This window comes from Ursus arctos, unplaced genomic scaffold (assembly GCF_023065955.2).
Source record: "Ursus arctos isolate Adak ecotype North America unplaced genomic scaffold, UrsArc2.0 scaffold_31, whole genome shotgun sequence".
Taxonomy (NCBI): Eukaryota; Metazoa; Chordata; class Mammalia; order Carnivora; family Ursidae; genus Ursus; species Ursus arctos.
In genome coordinates, this window is record NW_026622997.1 from 23,371,178 (window position 1) to 23,389,401 (window position 18,224).

Below are 18,224 nucleotides of genomic sequence, written 5' to 3' on the forward strand. Positions count from 1 at the left end.
TGATTTATCCATGTTGGTAACTACAGCCTGGTACGAATTCTTGTTCGTGCCTCCTTGGCATGTGTGCAAGAGTTTACGGTGCATACTGAGCAGTTGATGGTTTTCACTAAGTATGAATAAAACTTTTGTCCAGAGGATTTACAGCCCCCAAACCCCACCCGCTAGGAAGGTATGACAATTTTGCGCGTTTGCAATACCTGGTATTTTCAGACTTCACAGTTTTTGCCAGTCTGATGAGTATGAAAAGATCATTTTTATTTTTTTTTTTAAGATTTTATTCATTTATTTGAGAGAGAGCGATCACAAGCAGGGGGGAGGGGAAGAGGGAGAAGCAGACTCCCCACTGAGCAGAGAGCCCATTGTGGGACTCGATCCCAGGACCCTGGGATCATGGCCTGAGCCGAAGGCAAATGCTTAACCAACTGAGCCACCCGGGCGCCCAAGATTCCTTCTATTTAATTGACATTTCCCTAATTACGTGTTCTAATATTTCGACCATTTGGTATCCTCTTCTGGGAATTGCCTGTTCCTGTCTTTTATCTATTTTTCTCTTGAGTTGCATTCCCTTTTCTTTCCAGTTTCTACTGATTCTTTTATCTTTTTTGGATAATAATTCTTAGGAGGTTATGTGTGTCGCATGTATCTTCTCCTAACCAGTGGCTTGACTTTATTGTGGCCTTTCGATGACAAGAGTTAATTTTAATGTGGTTTTTCACATGTACAATTTGTGCGTTTCTTTCTTAAAAAAACTGAAGCCAGGTATTTCCTTTGTTTCTTCTCATAGCTGTAAAGTTGAGTCCCTTCATTTAGACCTGTGGTTGAATTTCGTGTGTGGTTTGAGGTAGGGATCCAGTTTTATTTACTTCTCGGATCAGTAGTCATCCTGGCACCATTTGTTAAATAGTCATTCTTTGATAGCTGCACTTGTGGTGAGCATAGAAGAACATCAAGAGTTGTTAAGTCACTATGTTGTACACCTGACTAATGTTGTGGAATGTGTCAAGTATACTGCAGTAAAAAAACAAAGACGTTGGGACGGGTGGCTCAGTCGGATAAGCCTGTGCCTTCAGCTCAGGTCATGATCCCAGAGTCCTGGGATTGAGTCCCACATTGGGCTCCCTGTTCAGCAGGAGTCTACTTCTCCCTGTCACTCTCCTTCTGTGTTCTCTGTCTTTCTTTCTCTCTCTCTCTCAAATAAATAAATACAATCTTAAAAAAAAAAAAAAGACATAAACAAAAAGTAGTCATCCTTTCCAGCAGTCTGCAGTGCCTCATTTGCAATACATGACCTTTCCATGTATGTGTGGAATTGTTTCTGGGTTTTCCATTCTATTCTCTTGGTCTGTTTGCCTCTCCCTGAGCCAGTACACATTTCAGTAATGACTAGTTTTACAATACAAGTCTGGATATCCAGTAGGGCAAGTCTCTCTACCTTGTTCTTATTTCTTCAAAATTGTCTTGGTTATTCTTGGCTCTTTGTACTCACCCCTACTCATTCCTTAGGTATGCTTAAGATTATACCACTTAACTTAGGATGCTGTAGTTCCGTTTCTCCCCTTCTGGCCTTTATGCTAGTATTGTCCTGTATTTTACTTACCCGTATGTTATCACTTCCGCAATATAATTGACTATTTTTGTTTCGACAGTCCGTTGTCTTTTACAGAGATTTAAGTATAAGGGGAGAAGAAGCCACACATTTACCATGTAGTTACCATTTTTGACATTCTTAATTTCCTTGTGTAGTTCCATATTTCCAGCTGGTATCATTTCCTTCTGCTTGAAGGTCTTCCTTTAACATTTCCTTTGTCGTGGATCCACTGGTTAAAAAGAAGAAAAAAATCCTTCAGCTTTTGTATCACTGGAAAAGTCTCTATTTGCCTTTGGATTTCGAAAGGTAAGTTTGCTGAGTATGGAATTCTAGCTTGACGCTTTATTTTCCTTCACTATTGAAATGTTGCTGCTCCATTGCCTTCTGGCTACATTGCTACAAATGAGAATTCTCGTTTTTGGTGGGGTTTTTTTTGTAACCTATTCCCCCACTCACCCCCACGAGCTTTTGAGATTTTTCTCTTTATTACTGATTATGAGCAGTTTGATTGCGATGTGCCTTGTTACAGTTTTCTCTGTGTTTTCTGGTGTTTGGGATTCATTGAGTTCGTTGACTCTGTACGTTTAAATCACTGATCTCTCCCCTTAACATTTTGAATATATGGAATACAGTCACATTAACTTTTAACTTTTTTCTATGTCATTGTCAACTATGTCTACCATTTGTGTTCATTCTGGGTCACTCTTGATTGATTATTCTCCTGAATCTGGGTCATATTTTCATGCTTCCTTGGAAGCCAGGTAATCTTTGGTTGAATGATAGTCATTATTGGGTGCTGGACATTTTTGTATTTGGGTAAAGATTCTTCAGTTTTGTGCTGAGATGCCATTAGGTTTCTTAGAAATAGCTTGATCTTTCAGTTCCTGCTTTGTAGGATGGGACCAGAGCAGTCTTCATTGTAGGGCTAATTTTGCCTCGCCAATGTAGCAACACGCTTCAGTCCTCTACCTGTGCCTCTGAGTTATGAGGCTGCTTTTTGTTTTGGTTTCGTTTTTGGCATTTTTCTTTCCCCCAGTCTGTCTGCTAGAAACAATTGTAGGAACAGTGTGCCTACAGTTTTATAATTCTAGGCCCCATGGGAACTCTAGGCACGCTGTCTTTATTATTTGTTTCAGGTGTTTTTCCTGGCCTTGGCTAGTTTCCTCACACACATCCACTGTATTCTGCTGGATTCTCCATAGGGACCTTCCACAGATTTCCAAGATTCTCTGTCTGACCAGTTCTCTCCTTTCAGGGCTCTATCCAAATTCTAGCTACTTTGACCTCCCTGGACTCTCCACTCCATTTTCCCCCACTCAGGGAGTTTACTGGCCTCAACCCGGGTTCCTCCTTACTGTGTTACAACCCAGAAACTCCCCAACTCTCAGAGACAGGAATTAAGTTTGCCACCAAATGAAAGTGGAGTGTGTGGGGAAGTCGCACGCTTTGGTCTTCAAGTCCGTTGTACAAGTATTGGATGTTCCTGACGTGATGCAGGACTACCGATGTCCGCTTTCCGTTCTTTGTATCTCTTAGAGTAACCCCTTCCTATGTTAAGCGGAAGTTCCTCAATTAGTTCTTTGGTTCAAAACATCTTTCAAAAGTGCTCTTACCTCGTGGAGTCCACTAGTCATGCTCCTGTACCGGGGGCAGTTTGTGAAACCGTGTCCCCCAGGACCAAGTGCCCTGTCTTTTGGAGCCACAGTAATCATTAACCCACTGCTCTTTTTCTGAGGTTTAAGGTGCTCGCACTGTGCTGCAAGCCGCTTTGGCGACTTCATTCTGAAGTCTGGTTGAGATTCAGAACAGTTACTCTAATGTTTCCACAATCACTCAATGGGAGAAAGTGTGCTGAGAGAAGATTTTTTTGATACAAGTCATGAAGCAATTAAATTAATATTCTCGAAAATTGATCTGTCAAACCCATAGTAAGAATTTGTTTATAGCTCTTCATTGCGCCTATAAATTATCTCTTTAGCTGTAAAGTTTGAGGACATAAAAAGCATCTTCATGTGTTTAATGATCATTGTGTTCTGTGGAAGGGATGGGGTTCGGCTGTTCAAACGGATAGCTCAGATTGGCTTGTTATTGTTAGTACTTCTTTGAAGGCCTCACATATAACACAAAGCATGACAGAGACAGAAGTCCATTACCCAAAAAGATGATTGGCTTTCTTCATAAAATTTCAGTATTTGGTGTGAGCAATATAGATATCCTTTAATAAAAACATAAATCAACTTGTAGGAGGATAATGCTTTATCCCATGAGTCCACAAACTGTGGCCCGTGGGCCAAATCTGGCCCCTGGCTTATTTTGTAAATAAGTTTTCTCGGAATACAAGGAAGCCCATTTATTTACGAATTATGGCTACTTTGAACAGTGAAGGGAACTACAACAGGTCCCACAAGGTCTAAAATATTTACTACCTGGCCTTAGACAGAAAATGTCAACTCCTGGTTTATTCCATTGGTGTTGAGGTGAGGTAAAATCGTAAGACCAAAAACCAGGAGTTGGGAAGGAAAGTCGAGATCAACGGAATAGTACTCCAGGGGGAGATTCAAATACGCCGTTGCAGGGAGACATCTGAGCCTCAGAGCCCATGCTTCATAAGTGCCCATCACTAAATCTAGTTTAAATTCTCTTTGCCAACCTCCAAACTGGAAATTCAGCTGTCAGAAGAGAAGAATCCCTTAAATTCTGTTTTATGGGCAATAACTACATACTTAGGGTTAGCAATAACTTAAAAACACATTATGAATTGGGTAATATGACTGAATTTAAAACTCTTTTTTCAGTTAGTGGTTTAATTGGACAGTTTTCCATGTTTACTTTCCTGCAAAAGCATGTGAAGTGTAGACTTCAGAGGGAATAATAAAGCTTGAGCATTGTGTGGGGGATTAAAAACCTTTTGCCCTCTCTGTTTGAGACACCACGATGGTTATGATAGAAAAGGTCATCACAGTATTTCTTATTATTAAAAATATTACTTAATTTTCACTTCATTTGCATAACATTAAATCTGATTTATTAATCAGGCCCTTCTCTTAAGCCTTTTATTCATTTACTTTTCATTTGGGATAGATACAGAAGTAATCTGTGAAAGGTTCTCGGATATTTTGCTTTTTTACAATCCGTATTCAGTTATTGGGATGGAGACTTAAGTAGGAAGGATATCCGGGCTTCAGCGGCTTTTTCCTGCAAAAGGAGCCACTGCCTTTATCATGGGAGAGCCTAGCTGGGTGCCTTACATATGGTAAGTGGTCGGTGTCACCTGCTGATAAAGGAGAATTAAATACATAGACACTTCTGCTTCAGAAAGGCACATTGTCAAACAGAGGTATCTCCTTTCCTTGGAAGCCCGATGAAAATAATACTAAACAGTTAAAATCATTGAAAATTAGAGTGGGGCTTTTAGTGGACAAGATTACTCAGCAGATTTCTGGAACACAGAGAAAGGATAGAGGAGTAGAAGTCGGTAAAGTAGAACAGAGGGGGGCATCTGCCTTCGGCTCAGGTCATGATCCCAGGGTGCTGGGATCGAGTCTGGCGTCGGACTCCTTGCTCAGCGGGAAGTCTGCTTCTCCCTCTGCCTGCTGCTCCCCCTGCGTGTGCGTGCTTGCTCTCTCTCTCTCTCTCTCTCACTCTGTCAAATAAATAAGTAAAATCTCTAAAAAAAAAATAATAATAATAATAGAGGAAGCTAGGGCAGAGAGAGCATTGGTTTGCCTTGGAGAAGCTCAGGTGTGACAAAACCAAAGTAAGAAAGGGAATTCGCAGGAAGGACTTTATGCAGAATTTGGGAGTCTTTTCCTCAGCCGGATCGGTTTTGAGAAATCTGAAAATAAATGGATTAGCTCCATTTTGGCATTTAAGGGTATCACCTCTATCTGAGTCATACCTCCCCCAGGTATCACTGGGTTGCTTTATTCTTAAATAGGGACTAGACATTTGAAAAAAGACCACAGCAATTACAGAATGGGGCCAAGATTTCCTTTTTCTTTAAGTAGGAAAAGAAGGCAGTGGAGACAATAGATTAAACGGGAAGCAAGAAAACTTGAAATAGTGAGTGGCGAAGGGAGAGACTCTCCTATTCATAAAAGAAGAACAAGATGCTACAAAAATAGATTGAGCAGAAAGCAAAAGTGAAACAAATGCTCTTGGATATTAAAAATCTAGTTGCCCAAACTTAAAAAAAAAAACAATTTAGTGAATGGAAGCGAAATTTGATGTAAGAATAACTAAGTAGAACAAAAGGCAAAGAAATGGAAAATAGAAAATAAGAGCTTTAGAGGATCACTCTGGGAATCCCAGGGAAATGACAGGAAGTGGGGGGGGGGGATGATCTACAACATAAATCCTTCTCGTAGCTGAAGGCCACGCAGGTGGGTTGTAGGAGCCCGGGAGTCCCTCACGCAGTGAGTGAGAAATGATGTGCACCTGAAGAGACGTTAGGAAATTTCACAATAAATGTGAGACAGGCTGGGAGGTTTGCAGAGAGGTTAGAAGCCCAATAGCTTCAGACAAATGAGAATCGGTGGCTGCAGGTTTCTCATCATCAACTCTGGGTTTAAAAACCACTACAACGGTGGCCTCCGGGTTCAGCGAGTGTGAGGGTGAAACACACATTTCAGATACACGAGGACTCGGGTTTTCTCTTCCATACTGCTGTTTGGGTGTGTTCCGGGGAAGCCATGGGTTAACAGCACTGGCTGACTTAAGCAGACAAGGCGTTTATGGGAGTGTATTGAAGATACAGAGAACCAGGCTTGGAGAACAGGCAGGAACGAGGAAGGATCCGTAGGCAGAACCACAGCCCAAATGTCGAGCCACGGAACGAGTCTAGCAACACTAGTGATTTCTCGTGGCTCCAGCAGCCGTCACCAACCGTCCTGCTGCTTTGCCAGAGCAACTCCAGAGTCCACGCTCCAGGTCCAGGGCGGGTGTGTCTGCCCGGGCCACGCAGGCAGCGTTCTGGCAAAGCTAGGAAAGAGCGTGTGGCGTGCTTAGGGTCTGCGGTAGAAAGGCCACTATGCCTTCCACCAAGACTGATAAAGTAGGGAGTTTCCTAACCGTAGGAGGAAAGGTTCAGAGGCTGGGCAGCCAAATAAAGTGATAGGTGTCCCCCTCGGGCTTCAACACGGTACAGTGAGTGGGAAGATCAAAGAATGGCAGCTTTGCAACAGGCTTGCAGAACTGTCACGAGTCTAGACAGCTGGAGGTCCAAGAGTTTCAGGTGGGAGAAAAAGTGGGGCTTTGATAGCATACCTGATATGATGGAGAAGATCTGCCGGATGTAAACAGGTGAGGTCATCTTAGGTTGGATGATAGTCCTCTTTGGGTGCTGGACATTTTTGTCCCGAAGTAGCTATACAAGCTTATTCCTTAGAGATGCAGAGGTGACCACCAGGAGAAAGAGTAAAATTGATTCCCCTGGGGAGGTAGCCATTAGAAGCTGCCTGAGCTAAGTGGATTTTTAAAAATCATGTATATTGATTTTCTTTTATATTGTCTTAAATTATTCTTTTTCTTTATTAGTAGGCTCCACGCTCAGCGTGGGGCTTGAACTCACCACCCTGAGATCATAAGTCCCATGCTCTAGCAACTGAGCCAGCCAGGCACCCTGTCTCAAGCTATTAAAAACAAAACAAATGTCTATAGAAAGGGATGCAGTCACCAGTTTATAAGTAAATGGCTTCCATTCCAAAGTTAGGCTTTCTTTTCCTTTGGAAGCCTTCATATGTGCGTGGTTGGGAGTCCCAAAGCAGTCCACAAACATAAGCCATAGTGAAGTTAAGATACCCTGGGTCCGTAGTTTAAAAATGAAAAGAAAAATGGCCGAGTTTGGGGGCCGTCCTAGGTACCCAGTGGTGGGGGATTCGCTGGGGCCGGGAGGCGTGGGGAAGAGAGACGCTTGGGATGCAGGACTGAAGGGGCGATCCTCACGGAAGTAAAATGCACACTTGCTCCGCCCGTGTGCACCTGCATCCGTCGGGGCCTTCTGCATGCCCTTCGGCTCATCAGGTCTCGGAGAGAATTCGGTTTCTGATTAGGCTTCTCACCTAATAGCTCACAGAGACCCTGCTCTCGTTCGATTCTGAACGTGCCCCTGGCTGAGGAAAGCCAGACAGACAGGACGACCTTTGAGCTCGTCATCCTGGGTAACCTCATCTCAAGGAAAAGGGGACACGGAGTGTGGTTCAATAACCACACGGCATGGAAGGGACCAAGGATGCAGCTCCTTCTGCGCCCAAGCCCTCTCGCTTCCCACCAGCACCCCTGAACCACGGCCCTTCCACGTCTCTGCGCTTCTGCGCATGCTTGGACCCCGACTCCCACTCCCTTCTGTGCTGGACAGAGCCGTTGCCTTCCAGGACATGGTTCAAGCTCCGCCCCCTCTAACCACCCTCTCCCGACCTCCACCCTCTTCTCCATCCAGCCCCCCTGCCTGCCCCCAGCCATGGGCTCCTTGCTGGTTTCATCGTGCATTTTCCATTATTGGTTTGCCCGTAGCTTCTTTTATACCAGGGACCACCGTGTCGCCTTTATAATCAATTATCTGCCTGTGCGAGGCTTGGTACACAGCAGGCACTTCATAAATACTCGAATGGATGTAAAAATGGTTAGTCAGATTGAGTTACTATGCAGTCCTAACTGGAAGCTAGGTATTCCTTTCTTAAAATCCTCCTGCCCTAGCCTAAGGGCCAGTATCCGAGGGCGAGTCTGGAACTGGAGAGTGTCTCCAGTTATTTCACTAATGAACCTACCCTGGCCCTCATTCTTCTTATCTAATTTCCGTCTTCTGTTTCTCTTCCTCTATTCAGAATGCCGTCTCACCTTTAGCCGGGAGACACAATGTATCCTAGATCCTGTTCTTTCCCTTGGCTGGATCTCTTATGAACTGGGGTAAAGGGAGCTTATTTTAGGGCTCAGTTTGTGAACTACAGCAGGCCATGCCTTTTTCTTGATTTAATTTTTTCCTGTGGTTCAGTCACATGGTAGATAAGGACACCACTTCCCTCCCCATCATGAGCCTGGGATGCCTTTCTGGTAGTGTATCCATCCCATTTCTGCTGGGAACTCATACCCATACCTACTGAATGGTACATAAGATTTTCAGCAGCCTAAAAAACAAGCCAGCAGCTTTCTTTTGTCTAACCTCAAATGGCAAATGGAAGTGATTTTTGTCTTGTAATGCAAGTAACCCGTGCTCACTTTTAAATGATTTAGAAAGAAGAAAATAAAATCACTGTAATCCTACCACCCAAAGATTAATATTCTTAAACTATTTGGTGTATATCCTTAGATATCCTTTCTTTCTATGCATATAATTTCCCCACAAAAATAAAATTTTACTACTCACACCTACTTTTCTTTTAAACTTACATATATAGACGTACGTCATTATTAATTGCATAACATTCCATTATATAAACGTACAATAACTTACTAAATTTTTCTCCTGAAATTGGGCATTTATTTATGTTGGACATATGTGGAAAAATATAAAAATATTCAAGACACTAGCTGTGCCGTTCTTAATAGGCAAACTCTGGAAACAACATAAATGTTCTCTGAATATACTCCAAAGAGTTGAATTGCTAGTTCAGAAGGTATAACTTTAATATTTACACATGGCTTTGTAAAATACAATCAAATATTATAGAACTATAAACATGAAATCATTACCCTGTATTTAATTTTATTTCTCAGAGATAACCTCCATTAACATTTGATGTGGATCTTTCCAGACTTTCTTTCTCTCTGGATACTTGGAAATTTTTATAGCGAAGTCTATATTTTATAGTTTTTATAGTTTTAGCCTTATAAAATCACATTATATGTATCCTTGTGCAACTTTAATTTTTCCCCTTTGTATTTCTTGAAAACCTTTCCAAATATGTAGGGATTAATCTCCAGCATATGTTTATGTGTATACACACATACATGTGTGTATATACACATGCATTACAACATACATGCTGGCCCTACAGGTGGGTAATGTTGGAGCTTTGTGATTTACCTGCCAAGAGACTTTGGGAATTTATTCCTTGGTTCATTCAAAATAAATAAATAAATTCGACTGAATGCATGCCAAGTGCAAGGCTACTTAAGACCTGAGCTCATGGTCCAGTGTGGAAACCTGGAACATAGACATAAGTTATGATGGCAAGATGATGCCGTGGTGCCCCAGAAGTTGCTATGGCAACAGAGGAGGGACATTTCCATCAGTTCAGGGACATGGGCTCAAATCCTTGTGTCTTTGACTTATTAACCAAGACGAAGTAAATTCTTACCTTCTTACCTTGCCTCAGTGCAAGGTGGATATAGTAGTATCTACCCCAAAGTGCCATCATGAATGCTTGTTGGGAAAATGTAGTCGTTTCTAGAAGAGTGTTGAATGTCCATGAGTAGGTGTTTGCTTAAGTAAACAAATCATGGTGTCTTAATTAATCCAGTATTCTGTAGCTGTGAAAAATAAAGTCATTCTGTGTACTGACAGGTCAAACTTGGAGATGTGTTAATAGAGTAATGTGTGGTTTGCTCTCATTTGTGTACTTTTTATAGGTTGCAGTGGTATATACCTGTATACATACTTGTATTTCCATAGTCTGTCTAAAAGGGTGGCTGGGTGGCTCAGTGGGTTGAGTGTCTGACTCTTGATTTCAGTTCAGGTCGTGATGTCAGGGTTGTGGGATCAAGCCTCACATGAGGCTCCCTGCCCAGTGGGGAGTCTGCTTCACCCTTTCCCTCTGCGCCCCCGCCCCCACCCGTGTGTGCACTCTCTCTCTCTTTCAAATAAATAAAATATTTAAAAAATAAAAGGTTGTCAAAGGAACTTCACAGTCTTGCCCTTGAGGAGGGGAAAGGGATCCGGAGCGGGAGAAAGATTTGCTTTCCTCATACGCGCATTTGTGCGATGTGAACTTCCATGTGCGTTTACTGTGTAAAGGAAAGTTCGTGAAAATTATGAATCAAGTAAAACGCTGCATTTATCATAGAGTAAGATGGCACCAGTTTAATGAAATTTTTCAAGCATTCTTACATGGCAGTTTTTCACAATCATTTTGTAAAGCAATTAGTAGGCATGGGCTTGGGAGTAGGCATATTTATGGACTGTGGGATCTTGGAAAAGTTACCTAAGCGCTCTAAACCTCCATCTTTTCCTAGAGAATAGGAAATAATAATAACCTGGGGATGTCGTGAAAACGAGAGAGCATAATGAAATAGAAAGCAATCATGGTGCATGACATCGTACATACTCCGACGTTCCTTGTGTGCTCGCTGATGCTGGCAGGCTAGCTCTGTCTGGACACCGGGTTGCAAATGCTGGGGAATTTGTTAGTTCATACAAATGGAAGTCTTGGGTAGACCTGCCTTTGGGCGTGGCTCTGTCCAGCACCTCCCTTGAAGGCCCTGGGCCTCAGTCTCTCCCCAGCTCTTTCCTTCCGTGCTGGTTCACTTCCCAGGTTGCTCCCGGCTTACCTGATACTGGTAACTCCCAGTGAAGAGAACCCACCGTTTCTAACCAAAGTCCCAGCGCTGGCTGATTCTCTTGCCTTGGTCATAGGCCCATGAGCCAAGCGACTGGAATACAGTGTTCGGTGGGCCCAGATTACAGTCCTCTCCTTTGAACCCGTGATGGGCAGGGCCAGCCTAAGCTGTTGAGCAACGTCAGGCTTTTTGCTTATCAGGCTTAGAGACAAAAAAAAAAAAAAAGCGAAAAACACCTGAACCAAGAACTGTGGAGAAGTTTCTTCCCCAAAGGGAAAAATAGGGGCCAGGCAGCCAGCAACTGTGGCTGTTCCCCCTCACGGCCCACTGCTTGGCTGCCTGACAGTTATTCCTATTATTTTCATATATACATTTTCGGGAATTTAACAGTACAACTGTTTCATTACAGAAGCGCGTCATCTTAGTTTCGGCTGAACCTCTAAAATTAACACATGGTTCCTTTGTAAGAAAAGCTGCCCTTGATAACGCCTCCGGAAGATGGCAGTGTGGTCCACATAGCATCGCTCCTGCCCAGCCTTTACGCTTGCTTAGGACCAAATGGCTGGGCCTTCTGCTGAGCACTGGGTAGAGGAGTTGGCTTTACTGGAAAGGGCCCTGTAATATGAAGGTCTTTTTGTAAACAGAATAAGTCACAGTTCAGGGAGATGGTCACACTAAGAGCAAACAAAAATGGAGCTGACTGAGAGAGAGTTCCATCTGCCATGGTGTAAGCAGAGACCACCTGTACTATTTAAAACCTCCCATCTAGTGTTTTGGTGTTTTAAACCAAGCCTGCGTGCTTGCCTTTATTAAGGTAAGCGTTGGAGTAATGTGCTCCATCAGAGACCAGAGTGTTCGGCCCTGTCCCAAAAGAGAGTCCAGTCATGTGCCCTCTGGGAGCGACAAGTAGTAAGTACTGTGTGTTCCTCTCAAGTCCAGGTCAGTCCCTGCTACTGCACAACAGAGGAATGTCACGGGATAGCCCCCCAGAAACGTCCATTGGGAGAGGGGAAGTGACACAGTGATGGCCTCCCAAAGCCCGTCGTGTCTCCCGCACAGGAAGAAATTCCAGGCACTTGGAGACTTGGTGGGGATGTGACTATTTGTGCAGCTGATAGGACTGCCTCGATTTCTACTCCCTGGGAGGATTTGCTGGGGCTGACCTTCCTCCACGGCTCATTTCTTCTTGGTGTAGACATATTGGCTTGGTGATTGATTCCCTGAGAGGCTGAACTATCATAGACCTTTGCTTTCTGGACTTGAGGATTCTCTGGCAGGAGAATTGCCTTTAAGATTTCGTAGATTTTCTATCCAGTATTTAGATTGGATCAACTATCCAAAGTCACACAACCTGCCTAGTCCTGGTCCTTGAAGTTAGATCTCTGTTTCTTAGCAACAGATCTCTGGGAATTTCCCCAGCTTCCAGCTTACTGCTTCCATAGGCCTTTGCCTCAAAGCAATTTGGAACACTTGCCCAGATGGGAAGAGAAAAGTAATAATGCCCCTAGGCAGCTGGCCAGTGAGTGGTTCTTCATTGCGAGTGTTCAGTGGGAGTAGACAGACTTCCCGACTTAAGGGCCCAGGAGTTCTAGGTCCCAAAGCTCTTTTCCCAGTTGGCTTCCATCCGGGGACCTTTGCATGGAGGCAATACAGCTCTGTATCTCTTGGATTGCTTTCCATGGAGCGGAAAGGCCTCCATAGTAAAGCTGTTCCCCTCTGGACCTTCAGGTAAGCCTCAAATGAAGCCTATCCGAGTAATTTCCTGAAGGCCCCCAAAAGTGACCCACCCACTCTGCCGCTCTTGAATGAGGCTTGCCAGCTCCCCATTGCACCAAGGCTCAGCTTGACTCAGCCCGTTCCACAGGCTGTCACTTGCAACACCACACTTCCATTTCCCTAATTCAAAGGGCTTTAAGCAAAAAGGAGATGCTAATGCAACAGAGAAATCTGGGGCGAAGACCAGCCGTTGCCCCCGGCATTTGACCTGATTCAGGGTTTTGAATGATGGCCTCAGACCCTCTCTCTCCATTTTTCCACTTGCCCCTGTGGACCCTTTACTCTTGGATGGCTTCTGGCTCATGTCAGCCTTCCTGGGAAGGCACAACCCCTTCTTGCCAGTAGCTCCAGAAAAATCCCTGGGGTTGGCCTTGGTTCACTCCACTTTGGTCATATGTGGCTACTGTGAGGGAGGGGGAAGATAGGAGACAAAGATGGGCCAGGCCTGGGTCACCTAGGGGCACAGCGCACTTGGGCTGACACCAGGGAGGGGTGCTCCCGAAAAACAGTTAGGGAGCTTTTGCCTCATGAAGAGGGAAGGTTGGCCCGGCCAACCAAAGCAACAGGCTCACACAAGGATTTGACAGAATATTTGGGAGGGGAAAATGAAGTGAAGAAATTTGCCAAATGGCATTCCTAGGCCTTTAGAGTGAAGTTCAGCCCAGCGTTGCCCAACAGAAGGGTCATGTGTGCCACAAATGCAAGCCACGTGGTAAAAAGATATGTATAAAAGGAAACAGGTAAAATAATAATTGTAATACTATCTGATTTAATCATAGTTTATAAAGCCAAAATGGTATTGTTTTAACATGTAATCTGTATAAAAAGGACTGCCGAGCTCCCTTACCCTTTTCTCTGCTAAGTTTCCAGCCCCCAGTGTGTATGTCATACGTCGAGCACATGTTGATTTCCATGAGCCACGTGTGGCTAGGGGCTGCTGGGGTGAACAGAGCCAGATTCGCGGGTAACTTTCTATAGAGAAGCTGAGTATCTTGAATATCTGTCATCAGCCGATAAGTTATTCCTTCTGTTTCTGTGTCGTGAGGGTTTACTTTGAAATTGTGCATCTCCTCATTAGAAGACTGTGCCCACTGATGAGCCTGAAGACACGTGGCCCTGTGGGGTGTCCAGTTGGTAGCACTTCTGTCGGAACACCCATCCCACCGTACAGTTAGTTAGCACACAACAATTACCTAGTTATCTGTCTCCTCTCTGGGACCCCACGTGCTACGGAGACAGACACCCTTACCTGTCTTGCTTTACCTTTGTTCCCTAACCCCAGTGCCAGTCCATAGACACTAAGTGGATATTTTTTCAGTAAAATTTAAATTAAATGCAAAACTTGGATGAAGGAGCGCCTCGGTGGCTCAGTCGGTTAAGCACCCGACTCTTGATGTCAGCTCAGGTCGCGATCTCGGGGTCTGTGAGATCGAGCCCCGAGTTGGGCTCTGAGATGGGCGTGGAACCTGCTTTAGATTCTCTCCCTCTGCCCCTCCCCTCCCCCAAAAAGAAGAAATTTGGATAAAGACTTCTCATTTGCCAGGTTTGATGACAAAAATGGAGACAGTAATACTAGTCGAAGCCTAAGATAGAGCATTTGCGATATTTGTTCTTCTGATGAATGACCATTTGCAGTCTGACTAGCTGTGTTACTGTTTAATCACTCTTTCGTTGAATATAAATATATATATAGAGAGAGAGTGGTTGAATACCTACAGAAACCCAGGCTCTATGCCAAGCATTAGGTACACAGAGATAAATGGGAAACAGTCCCTGCCTTAAAGGAAATGAGAAACAGATAAGTAAAATAGCTCTTCTGTCCAATAAGTGTTACAATACACATAAGCACAGAGTGTTCAGGGGGAGCACAAGGAAAGAGGTCCAACCCAGATCAGAGATGAAGGTAGGCGGCCAAGTGTCGCAAGGGACAAGCGAATTTACGTTCCACGATGCCTGCTGGGGTCTGACTGTCTCACCTCACGCCTGGCACATATGTCGAATCAGTGAAGGAGTAAGCAGTGTGGCCCCCGAGCCTCCTCCTGGAGGACCGGTGGCTGTGTCCATCTGAGCCTGGACGGGGTAATCCATTGCAGGTGAGGAGAGTTTCCGTGCCAGCCCAGCCCCCGAGCCGGTGCCTGGCTGTAGGGCATGACAGGGTCCCGAGGGAGGCCAAGCAGAGGCACTGGGAGCTGGCACGAGCCCGCAACGTCTGGCAGGGCCGGGTCCCACGCAGCCCCGCTTCTTGTGATCACCCGCGTGACCAGTGACGAACGGTTGTACTTTCACGTTGCAGGCAAAGCGAAGGCTGGAGCTAGGAGAAAGCGGTCATCAGTACCTCTCAGATGGCTTAAAAACCCCCAAGGGCAAAGGAAGAGCCGCCCTGCGAAGTCCAGATAGTCCAAAAAGTAAGGATCCTTTCATCTCGTATTCTCCTTGGTGTGGGCTTCCCACCTTTCAAAGCTTGTGGCTGAGAGGATGCCAAAGTGTGGATAATTTTGGCATGTTGTGTCCTTTTTCATTTCTTTCTATTCCTCTCCAGAAAATAAACACAGTGTCTGCAGACACCCCACAAACGGGGCAGAGTCCCTTCGGTCCCTGAATACTGAGTCGGGAGGCCTCTTTAACTGTGCACGGTGTCATTTTACACCTAGGAATACAAGCTCTCTGGCACCATTCTATAATCAAATTTAATTTTAACTTCCCTTAATGGGCGTTACTTTTGAGACCAGGCTAACTGGGCGTAGGACTGTGCCAGATCGGGTGGGTCCGCGCCGGCCTCAATCTCGAGCTCCGCATGAGGCAGTGCCAGAACTGACCGAAACCCCTACACTGCAGCTCGTTTTCCTTTCCACCGATTGTTTCTTTGGGGAGAGAGAGAGGAAAGTAGGTTGGAAACAGCGAAATCGTCCTTTATGTCTGTGGCGTTGAACATAGGTGCTAACTTAGACTTTGTTCTCCCCTTTCGCGGAGTTTACGAATCAGGCCGTCCACAGACCCTGTGTGATGGGCACCCGCACCACAGAGCAAATACGACACCGAACGAGGACATAACATTCGAGAGGGATGGGGCGAGTCGGTGGAAAGACTGTTTAGGGATTCTGCACGCACACGAAGCATTGCCTGAAAAACTGGTCGCGAAGGCCCAGGCACACGCAGACCACGGAGCCTGCCAAGCCAGTTGCCAGGGGTCAGCGTGAGCCCCGGCCCCGTGGGGTCAGGCTCCCCACGTGCTGGTCCTCGGAGACCGTGGCACGTTCGCGTTCATTCAGCAGATCGTGTTGAGCACCTACTGCGTGTGGGATCCTTCACTAGACCCGGGGAGGAGGGTGAGGCAGCGTAGAAGCTACTGAGAAACTCACGGCAAAACGCCTTCGTCAAACAGGCATTTGTACTGTCCCTTCCTTTTCTCGTAAAGCCATTTCAGAGCTTTCTGGAACTTACTGAGAGCAAGAGCTGCGGCTTTGCTTCGACACTAATGACTTGGGCTGCAGCGGGAAAGGGGGCTTGCCTACCTGCAAAGAAACCCTTCATTTCTTTACCTCTCCCCCCTATCCCCCCCACCCGCTTGGCTTTTGTTTTTCTTTAAGCTCCAAAATCTCCCTCAGAAAAAACACGGTATGACACATCACTTGGTCTGCTCACCAAGAAGTTCATCCAGCTCCTGAGCCAGTCCCCCGACGGGGTCTTGGATTTGAACAAGGCGGCGGAGGTGCTGAAGGTGCAGAAGAGGAGAATCTACGACATCACCAACGTGCTGGAGGGCATCCACCTCATTAAGAAGAAGTCGAAAAACAACGTACAGTGGATGTGAGTACCAGCCGCGGCCCCCAGCCCCGGAGGGCCCGCTCAGGCCCGCGCTCCGCCTCCGCGCTGTCCTCCCTGCTGCCCCGCAGCTCCTTAGCCCACAGGTCCACGTCTCTGTGCCCTCCAGATGCCGTCAGAGACATCAGATGAGCCTCAAGCCGGGGGATCCCGGGATTCGGTTGGGGGGCCCTGCGGGTGTCAAGTAGGGTGCTGTTCAGTTCACCTGCGGCCATGAGGCCCGTGTGTGCTCACGTGTGTCATCGAAAGGCCACTGGCACTTGTCCTCGAGTGGTCTCTCACGGGTTCGGAAATGAACTGCGGCTGAACGCACCGTGTATGGGTCCCATCGCCACGTGTCTTCATCCGTGGCATTCACGGCAGGTCCGCTCACTTTCTGGGGAAGTGGAGGCAAGACTTAGAGGCCTCAGTTCCTCCTGGAAAACAGGGATGATAACGCGTGGCACCCCCCCCACACACACACGTGTGAGTCCGTGTATGGTTAATCTCGGTGAATTACGGACAGAGCACCGGAACAGCCGGTGTTTGGAAGGGACGGTGAAGTGTTGTGGGAAGGAACAAATCTGTTATAGGGTGGCTTTGAAAAAACTCCCTCAACCATGAGGTGAGCGGGGAACTTTTTGTACTTTTGGGGAATTTTGTGACGATGCAGTGACCCATTTTGGCCTGTGGTTTGGGTGTTGGTCTCTGTGCTTGCATACGGCACACGCATCTGTTCCCCTAACCGCCTCTTCCTTTTCGGTGGTTGGTGGAAGACCTCAGAAACTACCTAGGTCTTTGTGCTCCCCGAATGTATTTTGTTGAATTTTGAACCACTCCTCCTCTTTTCTTTTACATTTTTCTATCTCTCAATGTCTCTCTATCCTTCCCCCCCCCCCCTCCTTCTCTTTCCTCCCGGGAGGCATGTGGCAGACAGGAGCTCCTCCTTTTGCCCTTTGAATTTGAGCCTTCTGAAAAAACAGGCCTCCTCTGGAGGAAAGAAACCTGAAAGTAACAGTGTTGGGCGTTTTTTGGGGTTCCCCCCCACTTAATTTCTGTGGTGTAAAAGGTGAAGGACTATGACAAAAAGTATATACAAATGTATAAGTGTTCTGATTTTAATACTTGGCTAAACAAGCAGTGTGACCTCCTGCATCAAGAGGGGACATTTGACTCAAAAGGACCATTTCTCACTGCCCCTCCCTTGCACCCTCTCCCCCTTGCCCCCCCCCCCCCCGAGCAGCCATGAACAGTATGTGTTTGGGTTTCCAGGGGCTGCAGTCTGTCTGAGGATGGGGGCATGCTGGCCCAGTGTCAAGGCCTGTCCAAGGAAGTGACCGAGCTCAGCCAGGAGGAGAAGAAATTAGATGAACTGATCCAAAGCTGCACCCTGGACCTCAAACTGCTAACCGAAGATTCAGAGAATCAAAGATATCCTTTGTGCCACCTGTTCCTTGGGGATTAGTGCCTCCTAGAACACACCCAGCGTTGACAGGCTGACTCTTACACACGGGTAGAATTTTACCCTGGTTAACGCATGTTCTTCACGTGTGTTTGGGGACATACA

General features: G+C 45.9%; 1 protein-coding gene across 2 annotated transcripts in view; it reads left to right on the forward strand.

Annotated features, from left to right (window-relative positions):
- The window catches only part of E2F3 (E2F transcription factor 3), a 72,062-nt gene that overhangs the window by 44,871 nt on the left and 8,967 nt on the right, over positions 1 to 18,224 (forward strand). Inside the window, exons 2-4 of one of the 2 annotated variants that reach the window (XM_057304868.1) lie at positions 15,150 to 15,261; positions 16,444 to 16,663; positions 17,930 to 18,088. In XM_057304868.1, coding sequence (XP_057160851.1) covers positions 15,150 to 15,261; positions 16,444 to 16,663; positions 17,930 to 18,088 — 491 coding nt within the window. The remainder of the gene's footprint in view (positions 1 to 15,149; positions 15,262 to 16,443; positions 16,664 to 17,929; positions 18,089 to 18,224) is intronic. The other variant, XM_026511572.4, reaches the window with a different exon arrangement.